Raw genomic sequence first — 18,133 nt, 5'->3', positions numbered from 1 at the left:
CATGGAAAGAAAAGTTTATTCAATTTGAATAAATCTCTTAAGACCATGTGAAGGATTTAACCCTTTCTATTTATTTATTTTAGTCTACGATTTCCCTTAATGTAAAAAATATAACAATTGGTGAAGACAAAACAGATTAATGGCGAGGAAACCAAATGTAAACCAATTGCAAACCCGCTTCTTTACCTCTATGATCGTCCGAGGAGATCATTGATCTGTGTGGGAACGTGAAAATGACCGTAGACATCGGTACAAGGTACAAAATTTTAACGAAAACCTTTTATTTCCAATGCGTGGGTTCTCGGCGCATAAGTCCCTAAGTTGATACATCATAATTCCGCTCCATCCAAATCAAGATAGACTTCATTTATGAAAATAATGGGAACTGAAGACTTAAAAGCGGCGAAATTAGCTTAGAAGTAACGAAAAATGCGATTCTCAAAAGCGACAAAGACTATGGCAGGAATATGAAAAAAAAACAACTTGCTGATTTCAACTAAGGCTTTGCACCATAATAATTGGGCTATTATTTGGACCAGTAAATATAAAGTGTTGATATGTCCTAAAAGTATTGTTAAATCGTAGATTTTGTATCTGAATTACTCTAGAATTTTCAATACAACGCTACGCGATTTTATGACCGTGATTCCTGTAAAAAACGATTCCAGTGTGGTAAATCTATCCCAAGAGTATCGTAAATGCAAGAAATTCGTTCGTTTTTTGTTTCTGAACGGTCAATTTTGGCCCTTTTTTTGAACAAAGAGATATTTCTAGGTCAGTTTTCGTTGCATTTTATTCAGTAATAGCTTCTGGTGATACGCGATTATCTGGTAACCCCGACAAATTTGCATGTTGCATTTTTATTTATTTCTGTCTGAAATGTTTCAAGTTCTGAGGAAAGCCAAAAGAGTAAAGCACTCTTTTAAAAAATCGGACCAAGAAGAGAAAAAAAAAACAGGCGGAATTGTGCCTCAAGAAAACACTGCCAAAGCTGTGGTAGAAGCTGAAAATGACTTGAACTAAAGTTTTACCGCGAAATGTAAATAAAAGATTTTCTAAAATATTTTTTTATTTTCTAAAAGTTACGTAAAAGATTTACGTAACTTACAAGATGTCTTGGTTTGTTACATGTTCTCCTCAGCCCATCATGTAGCGAAAGAAGGTCTGCAAACATATGCTTTTTAAAACGTTTGAGAAGCTTTTCGAGATTATGACAAACAAGAGCAAGGCGCGCGGTGCGAAACGGGATGGAACAGAAAGTGTAACAACGGACTTCTGTGCGAACCCACGAATTGGAAATAAAACATTTCGTTAAAATTTTGTACATTTCAGGATGTCTATGATCATTTTCACGATCCCACTCAGATTGCTAAAATACAATTTCAAAAGAATTTGCGAGGCTTTTTTTGCACTACGTCTCGCACAACAACAAAGATCAAGGCGTCGCGAAACAACGTGACATGGTACAAGGTTGGCCAATTCCAGCATTTAGTTGGATGCGAAGTCGCGTTTTAATGTAAGGAAAGTTGACCCGCTTTTTCTCGAAATCGGATTACTTTATGTATGGTTTTTTTTTTTATCTAAGCTTACAGATTACTCAAGGTAATGTTCAGTCACAGAACTGGGAATTAAATTCACGAAACTGGGAATTAAATTCAAACGCGTTTACTAAGCTTACAGATTACTCCAGGTAATGTTCAGTCACTGAGCTGGGAATTAAATTCGAACGCGTGTAGCAATGCTACTGATGAAGCAGGTCATAGTTTTAAAGTCCCCTTTACTTTATTAGTCTTCTTGAAAGGTCAAATTTCACCCCGCACGCGTCGATGCAACACTTATTTCAAGAGACGTAAAATTAATAGGGGAATGCGAGTTATGACCTCTCTCCACCAGGATTGGAAAATATCAAATAATGAACTGGTTTTATTCCACCTCCATACCAGCAACTAATTTAAGGAACGATATGAGAGGAAATCATTCAGAAAAAAAAAGATACTTGCGGAGGTCATGATATTATAAAACATGCCTTGCAATTGATGAATACTTTGGCTAACTTATTTATCATCACATTCTTGGAGCTTAACCTATTTCGTGACACAATTTCTTAGTGGGACGGTAATTTGAGAAAGACTCCCCTTAGATAATTTGAAATTATATACATTTTCCTAGAGGATGATTTAAAATTCTTTTTAAGGAACATACTGTTATTCCTTTGTTTCTGGCTTATGTTTTTGGACAAAAAAATTCCTTTATTTAAAGCAGTACACGTTTTCACCCAGGATGAAATCAATTACACTCTAAATCCTTACAAGTAATAAAACTAACACTGGTAACAAACAGTGTATCATATTTTTCTAGAACTAGCGAGCTTTAAGTGGCAAAATTTATGAAATGAAATAGCAAGAGATAGCTGGTCTTAGTTAAATCCCACAATCTTTGGTAGAACTACAGCAGACAAAATGCTGGCGAGGCTCACAGCTGGTCCCAGTACTGCGCCGGATGGTTTAGATGTAGTGGACTGAACCACACTTGCAGTGGACTGGATGCCTTTTTTAGTTGAGCCCTCCCCAGCTGTAGATGGCTTTGAAGTGGACCCTCAAGTATTACACAATTTGCCTTGGCAACAGTCCATTGTACAGTTGGAGACTAGGCCGCCATCACTGAGCATTTTGCACGCTGTTGAATTAAAAAAAAATAGTTTTCAATCAATGTGAAATCACATGTAGTAACTTAACAACACAGGAGCTCTTCTGGTGTTCTGCATGAAAGCAGATACTTCTTTTAGTAGCTTGGAGATAAATAAGCACTCACAAGGATTTTATCCACAGGATCAAAAGATCGAAAGAAGGTATCTAGCACACCGTTTAACATGGGACTGCAGCTCAGTAACGTTCTTAGGAATGGTCACTGAGATTTTATCTATACTCCCAAAAGTCAGAAGCACTTAGTACAGCATGAAAAATTAGCACGTGACCATAGCAGCACGAACTGAATAACAGCTTTTACATGAGTAGTTCTCAGTTAGAGATTCAACCACAGAGGTGAGAGTTTCAACGACCTTAAAAATCCCCAAATGCTATTTCCACTCAGCAACATATGAAATAAACTGATTTACAAATATTACCCTTGAAAGGTAGAAACTTAACTGCATGCACAACCCTTGTTTGTTTGTTTTTTTTTGGCTGCATACACCAAACCTGACTAGCAGGGCATATCACGCATGATATAAACCATGTCTCCTGCTTATCAACTTTTTCCTATAAACAGTGTCATAACAAATCTCCCCCGACGCTTTCCGCACGGAATTTCATTTTTGCCTTCACGGACTATTTCAGTTTTCATAATTCATCATCTAATTAACAAATAGATTCCAAGTTGCCGTGTGTCTGTTCAGTAATAATGATACGACAATTGAAGACTTAAATATATTATATCGCTTAGATGCACTTGGATGGTAGGCCACAATGGAAATTTTACGAAATTGGAGGGCATAGAAAATGGAGGACTAAGCGCGCAATGATTTGTGGTTGACTTAGATCCTTTAGCAGAAAGAAATACGTGGTGTAATACCGCTAGTAAAATCAAACTAAGACTTTGGTTTAACAAGAACAAAGAAGAATCGTCATGATATGCGATTTAAGTGAAGATGGAGAGGAAAGTCTTTCTAGAGCTTACAATTAAAGTCAGACTGGGGATCACAGGCTGCGCTAACTGAGCAGTTTCTAAGCTCGACGAATTGCGGTGCACCAATTCCGATAGACATGTCATACTTCATCTTCATACATCTGTCGTAAAAAGGAGGACAAATGAGCTTTTTCACATTGTCGAGGTTACAACTAGTTCCGCCAAGAACTTGTGGAAGGTTGTTACATTCGTAACATTGAAGAGACATAGCTGTTGGGTAAAAAGAAATACAAAGGTTAGCATATGATTCTTACGACTCAATACAGAATGTATAAAGGGGTAAGTTTCTAAAGAAACTGTGGTTCTGCGTCGGTGGGAGAGTATAGAAGGTAATTAAGTGTTAACAACTGAGTTGAAAACGTAAATTAGCCACCGTAAAGGGTAAAAAAGCTGACGTTTCGAGCGTTAGCCCTTCGTCAGAGCGATTGGTTCTGACGAGGGGCTAACACTCGAAACGTCAGCTTTTTTACCCTCTACGGTGGCTAATTTACGTTTTCAACTCAGTTGCTAACACTAAATTACGTTCAACACAGATTGTATGTTGGCGATTGATTCATATTATAACAATTGTTAAATATTGGTACGAACTTTAGTTCTCTGTTTTGGGAGGACACCTAGCTTTGCACAAGCCTTGTGGTTTCATGAAGGTTTCCTCGCCAAACGCACCGTTGTACATAGCTTAACTTATCATCTTTCTTGTATAATTATTATCCTAGTGTGGCACTCCAAGTTCAGTTGTGATATTCAAACGTGTGCGGTACTCAAGCAGAAGGTTCTAACTGCATTAAGCCTCATGTGAATGAAAACAAGCTGACAACAATCGATTATCCACCGCTGCACGCCTGCAGATTATGATTTCTTAACTGTATACGAGTAGGCTTATCCTTGATCGAATTACGTCAGCAGGAGAACGCAACACGTTTGAAGTCCGGTCGATAATGAATTGAAACAGCTGCATTTCAAAGTGTTGTGCTGTTTGCTCCCTTAACGATAAACCCTCTGCTGAGTTTTTATCCGATCATAATTGCAGTTGAAAAGTGATCTGTTCCGAAATATAATGCTGCATCATAAATTGTGTAAACGTGTAAAACGTGTAAATTGTTAGCTGCAAAAGGATTCTTCGAGGACATGCCCGATCTTGAGAACACGTGCGAATCGGTTTTTCCGCTTTCAGCAAAAGCCCATCGAACTGTTTTTCTAGGAGTTATTTTAAGTTCCTGTTTATTTCCCTCACACATCAGGAAAATTGAAAGCGAAAAAAGCAAAGGGAATTAAAAGGCTACGTGCATTATTTAAACTTTATCTGCTCCTATTTACCTTGTCAATGGAGTTCCTAGGCCGCTCACGCAGATCACAACACAACGACTCAGTTAAATTCTAGCGATTCTAGAAGTAACATTTCTTCACTTCTTCTTTGCTCATGGACTTCAATGCTTTTACCAAAATAAAAAAGGAAAACTTAATTGTTGCGATCAACAAAAAGCCTGACGCGTTGTGCTACAGTAGGAAAAACGATAATCAAAGTTATCCTGTGTCAGGTATGTATGTGCGAGGCGCATTTAGCTACTTTCTTGCTTTTCATTTGAGTCTCTAATAAAACAGAAAAAAAAGTTTCCAATTGAAGGTTACAAAGGCTTTATCAAAGCATTAGTAGTATCATAATGCAACTTATAGACAGGAAAGAAACCAGTATACGTCATCCTGCTTAAATTTAGCTCCAATGGCCATGATTTCGTAGAAGACATGTGAAAGTGACTACAAAGATTTCGTTGTTACGATATACGCATCTTGATTTGACTACACCAAATGAATAACCAAAGAAAGCAAAGTTTAAGTGTTCTGGGGCAATATTCTGGCCTAATTTTTCGGAAGAACAAGTTCAATAAATGTGCAAAGCAGTCAGCTTTCCTGTTTGAGCTGAGGTGGCAGTCTGTTATGCATGAAACAAAGATTATGAATCTTACTTACCGGTTGGTATCATAAGAAGAACCATGGAAGCGACAGAGACGAAAAGGAACGGAATAGCCATGACTCATGGACGAGAGAGTTGTTGTAGACCTCTATGGAGGAAACCTGGGTGTGATTTTGCCGTTACTGCAAACAGCCAATTTAAAGGCAAGGCAAGGCAAGGCTGTGCTATTTATAACTCAGGCATTTCACGTGACTAGAGTGTACACGCTATCTGTGAGAATTATGCTCTGTGCGTGTTTCATATCGATATCAATGACCCAAGATGAGTTACATGACAGTGCTTTGAGTTGTTCTTCGTAACACGGAAAAAGTACGTGGGAACAGGAGCGTTTGTGGAAGGATGGAGAATATTACAACGGGTAGCATGCAAGTGACAGATTTGAAAAAAAATTTGAGGCACACGTCTTTATATTTCGAACTATTAAATTATTTTGCCTCCAAAGCCCAAGAAGGGGTCTCAATAAATTCTTGCGGTAAGATACGAAATCGTAGGAGATGCAACAAGAAATCAAGCATGAACAGGGCTGGTTATATTTATAGACACGATTAAAGCAAGTTGCAGATGACGATCTTGCTACTTCAATTTACATCCCTCCGTCATCAACTGTTCAGGTTAAAACTAATTTCAGTTATAATTTGACGAGTTGTGAGAATAAGCCACCCTATTCAATGTGAGGACAAGACACGACCGATTTACGCCAACATAACTCCTAATTCAAGCCACCAAGCGAGTTCACAAATATGCACATTCTCGAAGTTTAAAATATCAATACCGTGCTGATCCGGAACTTCCGCTTACACCCAGCTCACTTTTTAAATTTTCCTTTAACCTCTCAACGTAAAACAGAACAACGAAAAGCTTAGACATTTAAAAGAAACAGCTATATTGGACTTATCATTCCTAGTTATGTGCACCGTCGATGGTGCAGGAGTTTTTCCGGCGAAATAAAGCTATGATTTCATACTTCACTGATCATCATCATGCTATCATTTTCATGAGGAGATTTGATGTGTCCATAGATAAAAATTCGTTCTACATTGCATTTCAAATTAAATTAATCTTAGAGCCTTTTTGTTATTGAACTTTAAATGTGATTAAAATGAAAGCTGTTTAGCAATACAGACAGTGAACCCATCGCTAACTGCGAACTGACCTCTCTTGTATCATAGTTAAGCTGGCAATCTTTTATTTATTCAATTATAATGAGTGGCGTTCAAAGATATTCTCGAGATGTTGCTTGGTATCAAACTTCATGGAAAGGCCAAAGGGCGCAGTGTTTGGTTATTGCTGCAAACAAACGAGCAAATTCTCACAACTTCAAAATAAAAAATTTGAATTTACCCACAATTACTTTCCTCGCCGTTTACTTAATGAACAGAGGTAAATCTTCGTACATGAATGAATCGTCGATGAGAGTGAATAATACTTTCCGTTAGATCATTGAATGTTTTTGAAGGAAACATTACCGTGAGAGTCCTTGCCACACTAGTTCCGTTGTTTTTCAAATGTTCTTGCGCTTTTTTTTTCTTACGCACTCTCTAATTGACAGGTGTCAGATTGTGACAGATACTTGTAAAATAATGTTTCAAAGTTTGTTTGGAAGCCTTTTAAATCACTTTTATTCTCACGCAAATGAAAATGTTTCGGTGAGGTATCTCTCTTTAATTTGCATCACCTTTATTTTACCTACCTTTTACTCGCTCAAAAATTGTTCATTTTATGAAGGATCTTGCCGTATTTACAGCCCTAAATCATTCGGGATCCTTTCGTTATTTACCGGCTGGGAGCTTTTTTCATTATTTGTGTCATCACGGAACGAGGTTTATATCTAGCGACTCTCCACTTTGTTTGGGAATAATTTTTTTCAACCGAAGGAAAACGTTGAGAAAGGTATTATTATCATATTAGTTGTTTTCTTCCGGTATCCTTCGGATCATTAAAACATTTCATTCGAGGCCTATTAGTTGTTTAACTGAGTTGTTGAATTGTTGATGAAAGCTGTGTATAATCAATTTTCATTGAGGATCATCATCTGTTTTATTTCAATTCAACCGATTGAATTTACCATGATGCACTTTGGTTAATTACATTGTGGGTTTTTTAGCTCATTTAGGCTGAAAGCAATGGATGAGGTATCTTGGTGGAGCAGATGTTGACGGAAGTTGTATCCGTGGACGGAAGTTGCATTGTAGACCGTGAACAATGATAACCTCAAATCACATTTCTAAACTTCTAAAAATGCAACTTGAATCGAAAAGCCAAAATGTTCACACCTAGGGGACCTTTAGCGGGTTCATTTCAAATCACGCCGTTACCACGCAGAAGAGCATCAGCATCAGAGACAGTCATATTGGCAAGCCACGCATTTGCGTTCGTCTTCATTTGGTATATAGTAATCATTACTCTATCATTGTGCTTGTGCTCGGGAGCTCTTCAACATACAGTGAACACATCAATTATAGCGGCCAAGATGGTCTAAATATTTTTTTTTCGAGCTCCATTATTTCGGTCCGGACTTGAGGCTCGCTCAAACAAAAACAGCAATACCAATCCGGTCAGTACAAAATGCAGACTGCAGACAGCAGACCGGGTACAAAATGCAGACTAAGTATAAAATGTAGACTGTAGACTGGTTACCAAATGCAGACTGAGAATTTATACTGTTTTTTCGTCTGATACGTGATAAAATATCATATTAAAACTTACCGAGCGTCACGCAACCGCTTTTCCGCGATCATCTTTTACGAATATTTGCAGTATTGGGGAAAATTCCATGCCCGTTTCTTGATCACAGACGTTCTGAAAATAATTGCAAGCCTTCCTAGAGTCTTCTCACTTTGCGCGCGAGTTACTTGGTGTGACGTAGGCACAGAATTTACCAACTTAATAAAAGTGGATGTAGATGTAAATGAGATGTCACTATCGAATATTTAACACGCGCAATACTCGAGAAACAATTGACAGCTTTGCACGTGGTCCATACGTTTCATCTTTTTAACCGATATGTGTTCGCTTTGTTGACAAAAATGCGGGCCGAGACCAAAACTGTTCCCTCGACTTGATATATTTTTAACGTTTAGAGGTGTTCGCGCACTGATTTTCACATATGTGCCTTATATTGTTATTGGCTTACATGAGGAACCGGCGAATTTTTATAGGGAAAAGCGAAGCGTTGCATTCGTGACTGGCCATTTGATTACTTTTCTGATAGTTCTATCTCTCATCTGTTTGGGGATTACGCAAATATTGATATGTGAAAATCAGACTATATGGGGGCTTGAAATTCTATTAAGAATAATTGTGGCCGCTTTGTTAAATACCAAATGCAACGACCGCTTTATTAAAAACAAAAGATATCAAGAAACGTGCAAGGAATATTTCAAAATAGTACAAATGATCATGAAAGATGAGGATTATAAATATTTTGCAGCTTGAGCAAAATTTGATGCCTGGTCGTGCCCACCCGGCCTACCCTCCGCCCCACAAACACACACACGCACCAACAAAAAGGACACTGTCTGCCTAATGACCTCTGCCCATCCCACCTCCAGCCCACATAACCTTATTTCCAATTCCCATCACGACAAATGAACACGTTTTCTTATCACACAACTGCCCAAAAGTCTTGAAATTTCACATATAATGAATTCAACTGTACCTTATTCAAACAGTCCAAGATATCAATACAAACTTAAGCCATAACATGAATGAGCTGGCTCAAAGAGCCCTTTGATTGATTATATTTGCTGTCGGTCGCTGAAAATAGCTAAATACTTCTCAGTTGCTAATAGTTTTAATTTGCGCATAAAAAAAACAATGGAGATCTTAGGATTCAGCGGTGTCACTAAAATATAGTGATTGAAACAAAAAAATTCAGTTTTTGATAAGCTTTGGCAGTAAGTTGAAATTAATTTAAAATCAACTCAGAACTCTTTAGAAGGGAAAAAACCATTAAAATAAACTATATTTAGTCAACACTTACTTAATTCCACACCAGATGGTTGCAATGGGACAATTTTGATGTCCTTTAATTGGCTCCCTTCGAAGTGAGGTCATAAACATATAAAGATAATAGTTATTGGATTCTGAAATACATCCTTCTGCAAAATACTCGTCATTTTCTTCCTTTTTATTGTTTGTGTCTTCACGGATCGTGGCTTTATATCTAGCGACCCTCCATTTACTTTGGAAATAATCAAATTTTCAACAGGAGGAAAAAGGTGAGAAAGATATTATTATAATTAGTTGTTTTCTCCTGGTAGTGTTCGGATCACTAAAACGAGTTTCATTCTAGGCCTATTAGTTGTTTGATTCAATTGTTAAAACGTTGATGATACGCTGTCAATTTTCGTTGACGATCTTTACCCATTTGTATTTCGATTCTGCCGACTGAGTTTACCATGATACACTTTATTCAGTTGCATTGTAGGCGTTTTTAATAATATTTGCTGCCGGTCGCTGAAATCGGCTAAACGCTTCTCAATTGCCAATAACTGCAAAAAAACAAACCAAATTAAAAGAACACGAAATAAAAACAGGTACGAAAAAAAAGCCGAGAAGCAAAACTCGACAGAAGAGAGAAAAACCAAATTTTAAACTGTTCGTAATACTTAAATCTCCGGAGTTTTTAAAAGGACCAATTTTGACAGCAATCGGTAATGGAGTTTCGTTATTTGTCACCAGATGGTGGCAAGCGTTAACGATCTCTTACTTGACTGACTCATTTGAAATAATAATAATGCCCAAAGAGATGTTTTTTTGGCACGATTATGGCAATTAAATTCGAAGGCAGTTTTAAATTTTCGCGTTAAAAAGAAAGGAGATCTTAGGATTCAACGGTGTCACTAAAAGGTAATGATTAAAACAAAAGATAAGTTTACCATTAGCTTTGGCAGTGACTTGAAATTAATTTACAATGAACTCAAAACTATTCCGCAGGTAAAAACCGTTTAAATAAACTTCTTTTCACTCTAGGCCTACTAAGTGTTTAATTCAGTTGTTAAAATGTTGATGATTCGCTTTCAATTTTCGTTGACGATCTTCACCCATTTTTATTACGATTCTGCCGATGCACTTTATTCAGTTGCATTATAGGCTTTTTTAATGATATTTGCTGTCGGTCGCTGAAAATAGCTCAACGCTTCTCAATTGTAAATAACTGTTAAAAAAACGAAACAAGCCAAAAGAACACGAAATAAAAGCAGGTACGAAAAAAAAGCGAGAAGCAAAACTCAACAGAACAGAGAAAAACCAAATTTTAAACTGTTCGTAATACTAAATTCTCCAGAGGTTTTAAAAGGACCAATTTTTGACAACAGTCGGTTATACAGATCGATGACGCTGCTAAAATAGTTATGTCATTCGTCACCACGAAATAAACACAAAATAAAACAGGTACGGAAAAAAAAAAGGCGAGAAGCAGAACTCGACAGAACAGAGGAAAACCAAATTTTAAACTCCTGGTAATATTCAAAACCCAGAGTTTTTAACGTGGTTTCATTTCTAGCGACTCTCCATTTACTTTGGAAATGATCAATTTTTCAACAGAAGGAAAAAGGTGAGAAAGACATTTTCATCATTAGTTGTTTTTTTCTGGTATTGTTCGGATCACTAAAACGAGTTTCATTCTAGGCCTATTAGTTGTTTGATTCAATTGTTAAATTGCTGATGATTCGCTGTCAATTTTCTTTGACGATCTTCACCCATTTTATTTCGATTCTGCCGATTGAGTTTACTATGATACACTTTATTCAGTTGCATTGTAGGCGATTTTAATAATATTTGCTACCGGTCGCTGAAATCGTCTAAACGCTTCTCAATTGTCAGTAACTGCTAAAAACGAAACAAAACAAAAGAACACGAAATAAAAACAGACCCAAAATAAAGAAGCGAGAAGTGAGAAAGCCTATTATTTGATGAATTCATTTGTTAAAATGTTGATGATTCTCTGTCAATTTTCGTCGACGATCTTCACCTATTTTATTTCGATTCTGTCGATTGAGTTTACCATGATACACTTTAGTCAATCGCATTGTAGGCGATTTTAATGATATTTACTGTCGGTCGCTGAAAATAGCCAAACGCTTCTCAATTGCCAATAACTGCAAAAAAACAAACCAAATCAAAAGAACATGAAATAAAAACAGGCACAGAAAAAAAAATTAAGAGAAGCATAACTCTATAGAACAGAGGGAAACCAAATTTGAAACTGTTTGTAATACTAAAATCTCCGCAGTTTTTAAAAGGACCAATTTTTATAGCAATCGGTAACAAAGTTATGTTATTCGTTACCAGATGGTGACAAGCGTTAACGATCTCTTACTTGACTGACTCATTTGAAATAATAATAATGCCCAAAGAGATGTTTTTTTTGGCACGATTATGGCAAATAAATTCAAAAGTAGTTTTTTTAATTTTCGCGTTAAAAAGAAAGGAGATCTTAGGATTCAGCAGTGTAACTAAAAGGTAATGATTAAACAAAAAATAAGTTTTCCATTAGCTTTGGCAGTGAGTTGACATTAATTTGCAATGAACTCAAAACTGTTCAGAAGGGAAAAACCGTTTAAATAAACTACTTTTCACTCTATGCCTACTAAATGTTTAATTCAGTTGTTAAAATGCTGATGATTTGCTGTCAATTTTCGTCGACGATCTTCACCCATTTTATTTCGATTCTGTCGATGCCCTTTATTCAGTTGTATTATAGGCTTTTTTAGTGATAGTTGCTGTCGGTCGTTGAAAATAGCTCAACGCTTCTCAATTGTAAATAACTGTTAAAAAAAACGAAACAAACCAAAAGAACACGAAATAAAAACAGGTACGAAAAAAAAGAGCGAGAAGCAAAACTGGACAGGACAGAGAAAAACCAAATTTTAAACTGTTTGTAATACTAAATTCTCCAGAGGTTTTAAAAGGGCCAATTTTTGACCGAAAAAAAAATAGGCGAGAAGCCGAACTCGACAGAACAGAGAAAAACCAAATTTTATTTTATTTTGTGTCATCGCGGATTGTGGCTTTATATCTAGCGACTCTCCATTTACTTTGGAAATAATCAAATTTTCAACAGAAGGGAAAAGGTGAGAAAGACATTATCATAATTAGTTGTTTTCTTCTGGTATTGTTCGGATCACTAAAACGAGTTTCATTCTAGGCCTGTTAGTTGTTTGATTCAATTGTTAAATTGTTGATGATACGCTGTCAATTTTCGTTGACGATCTTCACCCATTTTTATTTCGATTCTGCCGATTGAGTTTACCATGATACACTTTATTCAGTTGCATTGTGGGCGTTTTTAACAATATTTGCTGCCAGTCGCTGAAATCGGCTAAACGCTTCTCAATTGTCAGTAACTGCTAAAAACGAAACAAAACAAAAGAACACGAAATAAAAACAGACCCAAAATAAAAAAGCGAGAGGTGAGAAAGCTTATTATTTTTTGAATTCACTTGTTAAATTGTTGATGATTCGCTGTCATTTTCGTTGACGATCTTCACCCATTTTATTTCGATTCTGCCGATTGAGTTTACCATGATACACTTTAGTCAATCGCATTGTAGGCGATTTTAATGATATTTACTGTCGGTCGCTGAAAATAGCCAAACGCTTCTCAATTGCCAATAACTGCAAAAAAAGGAACCAAATCAAAAGAACATGAAATAAAAACAGGTACGAAAAAAAAAAACGAGAAGCAAAAATCTATAGAACAGAGGAAAACCAAATTTTAAACTGTTTCTCACACTAAAATCTCAGGAGTTTTTAAAAGGACCAATTTTTATAGCAATCGGTAATAAAGTTTCCTTATTCGTCACCAGATGGCGGCAAGCGTTAACGATCTCTCACTTGCCTGACTCATTTGAACTAATAATAAGGCCCAAAGAGCTGGTTTTTTTTGCACGATTATGGCAAATAAATTCAAAAGTAGTTTTTTTAATTTTCGCGTTAAAAAGAAAGGAGATCTTAGGATTCAGCGGTGTCACTAAAAGGTAATGATTAAAACAAAAGATAAGTTTTCCATTAGCTTTGGCAGTGAGTTGACATTAATTTACAATGAACTCAAAACTGTTCAGAAGGGAAAAACCGTTTAAATAAACTACTTTTCACTCTATGCCTACTAAATGTTTAATTCAGTTGTTAAAATGTTGATGATTTGCTGTCAATTTTCGTTGACGATCTTCACCCATTTTATTTCGATTCTGCCGATGCACTTTATTCAGTTGCATTGAAAGCTTTTTTAATGATATTTTCTGTCGGTCGCTGAAAATAGCTCAACGCTTCTCAATTGTAAAAAAAAAAAAAACCAAAAGAACACGAAATAAAAACAGGTACGAAATAAAAGAGGGAGAAGGAAATTAAAACTCGACAGAACAGAGAAAAACCAAATTTTAAACTGTTCGTAATACTAAATTCTCCAGAGGTTTTAAAAGGGCCAATTTTTGACAGCAATCAGTCATACAGATCGATGACGTTGGTAAAATAGTTATGTCATTCGTCACCACGAAATAAACACGAAATAAAAACAGGTACGAAAAAAAACAAATAGGCGAGAAGCCGAACTCGACAGAACAGAGAAAAACCAAATTTTATTTTATTTTTGTCATCGCAGATTGTGGCTTTATATCTAGCGACTCTCCATTTACTTTGGAAATAATCGAATTTTCAACAGGAGGAAAAAGGTGAGAAAGACATTATCACCATTAGTTTTTTCTTCTGGTATTGTTCGGATCACTAAAACGGGTTTCATTCTAGGCCTAGTAGTTGTTTGATTCAATTGTTAAATCGTTGATGATTCGCTGTCAATTTTCGTTGACAATCTTTACCCATTTTTATTTCGATTCTACCGATTGAGTTTACCATGATACACTTTATTCAGTTGCATTGTGGGCGTTTTTAACAATATTTGCTGCCAGTCGCTGAAATCGGCTAAACGCTTCTCAATTGCCAATAACTGCAAAAAACAAACCAAATTAAAAGAACACGAAATAAAAACAGGTACGAAAAAAAAAAGCGAGAAGCAAAACTCGACAGAACAGAGAAAAACCAAATTTTAAACTGTTCGTAATACTAAAATCTCCGTAGTTTTTAAGCCGGTCGATGAAGTCGGCTAAACGCTTCTCAATTGCCAGTAGCTACTAAAAACGAAACAAAACAAAAGAACACGAAATAAAAACAGGTGCGAAAAAAAGCGAGAAGTGAGAAAGCCTATTATTTGTTTAATTCACTTGTTAAATTGTCGATGATTCGCAATCTATTTTCGTTGACGATCTTCACCCATTTTATTTCGATTCTGCCGATTGAGTTTACCATGACGCACATTAGTCAATCGCATTGTAGGCGATTTTAATGATATTTGCTGTCGGTCGCTGAAAATAGCCAAACGCTTCTTAATTGCCAATAACTGCAAAAAACAAACCAAATCAAAAGAACATGAAATAAAAACAGGCAGGAAAAAAAAAACGACAAGCAAAACCCGACAGAACAGAGAAAAACCAAACTTTTATAACTGTTCGTAATACTAAAATCTCTGGAGGTTTTAAAAGGACCAATTTTTACTGCAATCGGTAATAAAGTTACCTTATTCGTTACCAGATGGTGGCAAGCGTTAACGACCTTTACTTGACTGACTCATTTGAAATAAGAATAATGCCCAAAGAGATGTTTTTTTTGGCACGATTATGGCAAATAAATTTAAAAGTAGTTTTTAATCTTCGCATTTAAAACAAAGGAGATCTTAGGATTCAGTGTCGTCACTAAAAGGTAATGATTAAAACAAAATATAACTTTACCATTAGCTTTGGCAGTGAGTTGAAGTTAATTTACAATGAACTCAAAACTGTTCAGAAGGGAAAAACTGTTTAAATAAACTACTTTTCACTCTAGGCCTACTAAATGTTTAATTCAGTTGTTAAAATGTTGATGAATCGCTTTCAATTTTCGTCGACGATCTTCACCTATTTTATTTCGATTCTGTCGATGCACTTTATTCAGTTGCATTGAAGGCTTTTTTAATATTTGCTGTCGATCACTGAAAATAGCTCAACACTTCTCAGTTGTAAATAACTATTAAAAAAAACGAAATAAAAGAAAAGAACACGAAATAAAAACAGGTACGAAAAAAAAACGCGAAGCAAAACTAGAAGGAACAGAGAAAAACCAAATTTTAAACTGTTCGTAATACTAAATTCTCCAGAGGTTATGGACCAATTTTTGACAGCACTCGGTTATACAGAACGATGACGCTGGTAAAATAGTTATGTCACTCGTCACCACGAAATAAACACAAAATAAAAACAGGTGCGGAAAAAAAGAGGCGAGAAGCAGAACTCGAAATAACAGAGAAAAACCAAATTTTAAACCCTTCGTAATACTAAATTCTCCAGAGTTTTTAAAAGGACCAATTTTGACAGCAATCAGTTATACAGTCTGATGACGCTAGTCGCTAGTTTTAATTTGCGCATTAAAAACAAAGGGGATCTTAAGATTCAGCGGTGTCACTAAAACATAGTAATAGTTTTTCATTAGCTTTGGCAGTGAACTGAAATAAATTTACAATAAACTCAGAACTGTTTAGAAGGGAAAAACTGTTTAAATAAACTATTTTTAGTTAACACGCACTTAATTCTACACCAGATGGTCGCAATGGGACAATTTTTATGTCCTCTTATTGGCCCCACTTTGAAGTGAGGTCATAAACGTATAAAGATAATAGTTATTGGATTCTGAAATACTTCCTTATACAAAATACTCAAATTCAAATTCTTCATTTTCATTGTTTGTGTCATCGCCGATCGTGGCTTTATATCTAGCGACTCTCCATTTACTTTGGTAATAATCAAATTTTCAACAGAAGAAAAAAGGTAAGAAGGACATTATCATAATAAGTTGTTTTCTTCTGATATTGTTTGGATCACTAAAATAAGTTTCATTCTAGGCCTATTAGTTGTTTGATTCACTCGTTAAATTGTTGATGATTCGTTGTCAATTTTCGTTGACGATCTTCACCCATTTTATTTCGATTCTGCCGATTGAGTTTACCATGATACACTTTATTCAGTTCCATTATAGGTTTTTTTTAATGATATTTGCTGTCGGTCGCTGAAAATAGCACAACGCTTTTCAATTGTAAATAACTGTTAAAAAAAACGAAACAAACCAAAAGAACACGAAATAAAAACAGGTACGAAATAAAAAGCGAGAAGCAAAACTCGACAGAACAGAGAAAAACCAAATTTTAAACTGTTCGTAATACTAAATTCTCCAGAGGTTCTAAATTACCCGTTTTTGACAGCAATTGGTTATACAGACCGATGACGCCGGTAAAATAGTTATGTCATTCGTCACCACGTAATAAACACGAAATAAAAACAGCTGAAAAAAAAACAGGCGGGAAGCAGAACTCGACAAAACAGAGAAAAACCAAATTTTAAACGCTTCGTAATATTCAAATCTCCAGAGTTTTTAAAAGGACCAATTTTGACAGAAATCTGTTATACAGTCTGATGACGCTACTAATGTCATTCGTCACTGTTGAAAAAAAAACCAAAACAAATGAAAACAAAACACGAAATGAAAACAAGTTCGAAAAAAATAGAGCGAGAGGGAAAACTCGGCAAAAAAAAGATAAACTAAATATTGAACTGTTCGTAATGCTAAGTCTCCCAAGTTAGCAAAAGCACCAATTTCGACACGTCTCGTTTACAACAGTCCAGTGACGCTAGTAAAATAATTACGTTATTCATTACCCTATGGTTGCAAGCGCTAACGATCTCTTGATGATGCCCATAGACATTTTTTTTTCGGCACGATTATGGCAAATTTATTCAACAGTAGTTTTAACTTGCGCATTAAAAACAAAGGAGATCTTAGGATTCAGCGGTGTCACTAAAACATGATGATTGAAACAAAATATTCAGTTTTTCATTAGCTTTGGCAGTGAACTGAAATAAATTTACAATAAACTCAGAACTGTTTAGAAGGGAAAAACTGTTTAAATAAACTATTTTTAGTTAACACGCACTTAATTCTACACCAGATGGTTGCATTGGGACAATTTTAATGTCCTCTTATTGGCTCCCTTCGAAGCGAAGTCATGAACATATAAAGATAACAGTTATTGGATTCTGAAATTCTTCCTCATGCAAAATATTCGTCATATTCTTCCTTTTTATAGTTTTTGTCATCGTGGATCGTGACTTTATATCTAGCGACTCTCCATTTACTTTGGAAGAAATCAAATTTTCAACAGAGGGAAAAAGGTGAGAAAGACATTATCATCATTAGCTGTTTTCTTCTGGTATTGTTCGGATCACTAAAACGAGTTTCATTCTAGGCCTAGTAGTTGTTTGATTCAATTGCTTAATTGTTGATGATTCGCTGCTAATTTTCGTTGACGATCTTCACCCATTTATTTCGATTGTGCCGATTGTGTTTACCATGATGCACTTTATTCAGTTGCACTGTTGGCGTTTTTAAAAATATTTG

The 18,133-nt window shown here is 35.8% G+C and overlaps 1 protein-coding gene across 1 annotated transcript; it reads right to left on the bottom strand.

The window, feature by feature from the left end:
* LOC149045214 (uncharacterized) lies at nt 1-6,537 on the bottom strand. The gene is made up of 3 exons (XM_089208154.1): nt 5,653-6,537; nt 3,676-3,894; nt 1-2,676 (listed from the first exon to the last, which is right to left on the bottom strand). Exons 1-3 carry the CDS (start codon nt 5,711-5,713, stop codon nt 2,597-2,599), a joined length of 360 nt encoding a protein of 119 aa, XP_089064280.1. The 5' UTR covers nt 5,714-6,537; the 3' UTR covers nt 1-2,596.
* Between the last annotated feature and the right edge of the window lie 11,596 nt (nt 6,538-18,133).

The sequence above is a fragment of the Pocillopora damicornis genome, chromosome 5 (genome assembly GCF_964200805.1).
Source record: "Pocillopora damicornis chromosome 5, jaPocDami1.2, whole genome shotgun sequence".
Classification (NCBI taxonomy): Eukaryota; Metazoa; Cnidaria; class Anthozoa; order Scleractinia; family Pocilloporidae; genus Pocillopora; species Pocillopora damicornis.
Note: the sequence above shows the minus strand (reverse complement) of the source record. Positions and strands in the feature narration are given on the sequence as shown.

Coding starts and splice junctions, on each gene's coding strand:
- LOC149045214 (XM_089208154.1), bottom strand. CDS start 5,713: ATGGCTATTCCGTTCCTTTTCGTCTCTGTCGCTTCCATGGTTCTTCTT. Junction 3,895..5,652: donor TCTTCTTATGATACCAACCG/GTAAGTAAGATT, acceptor TTTACCCAACAG/CTATGTCTCTTCAATGTTAC. Junction 2,677..3,675: donor TCCCCAGTCTGACTTTAATT/GTAAGCTCTAGA, acceptor TTAATTCAACAG/CGTGCAAAATGCTCAGTGAT.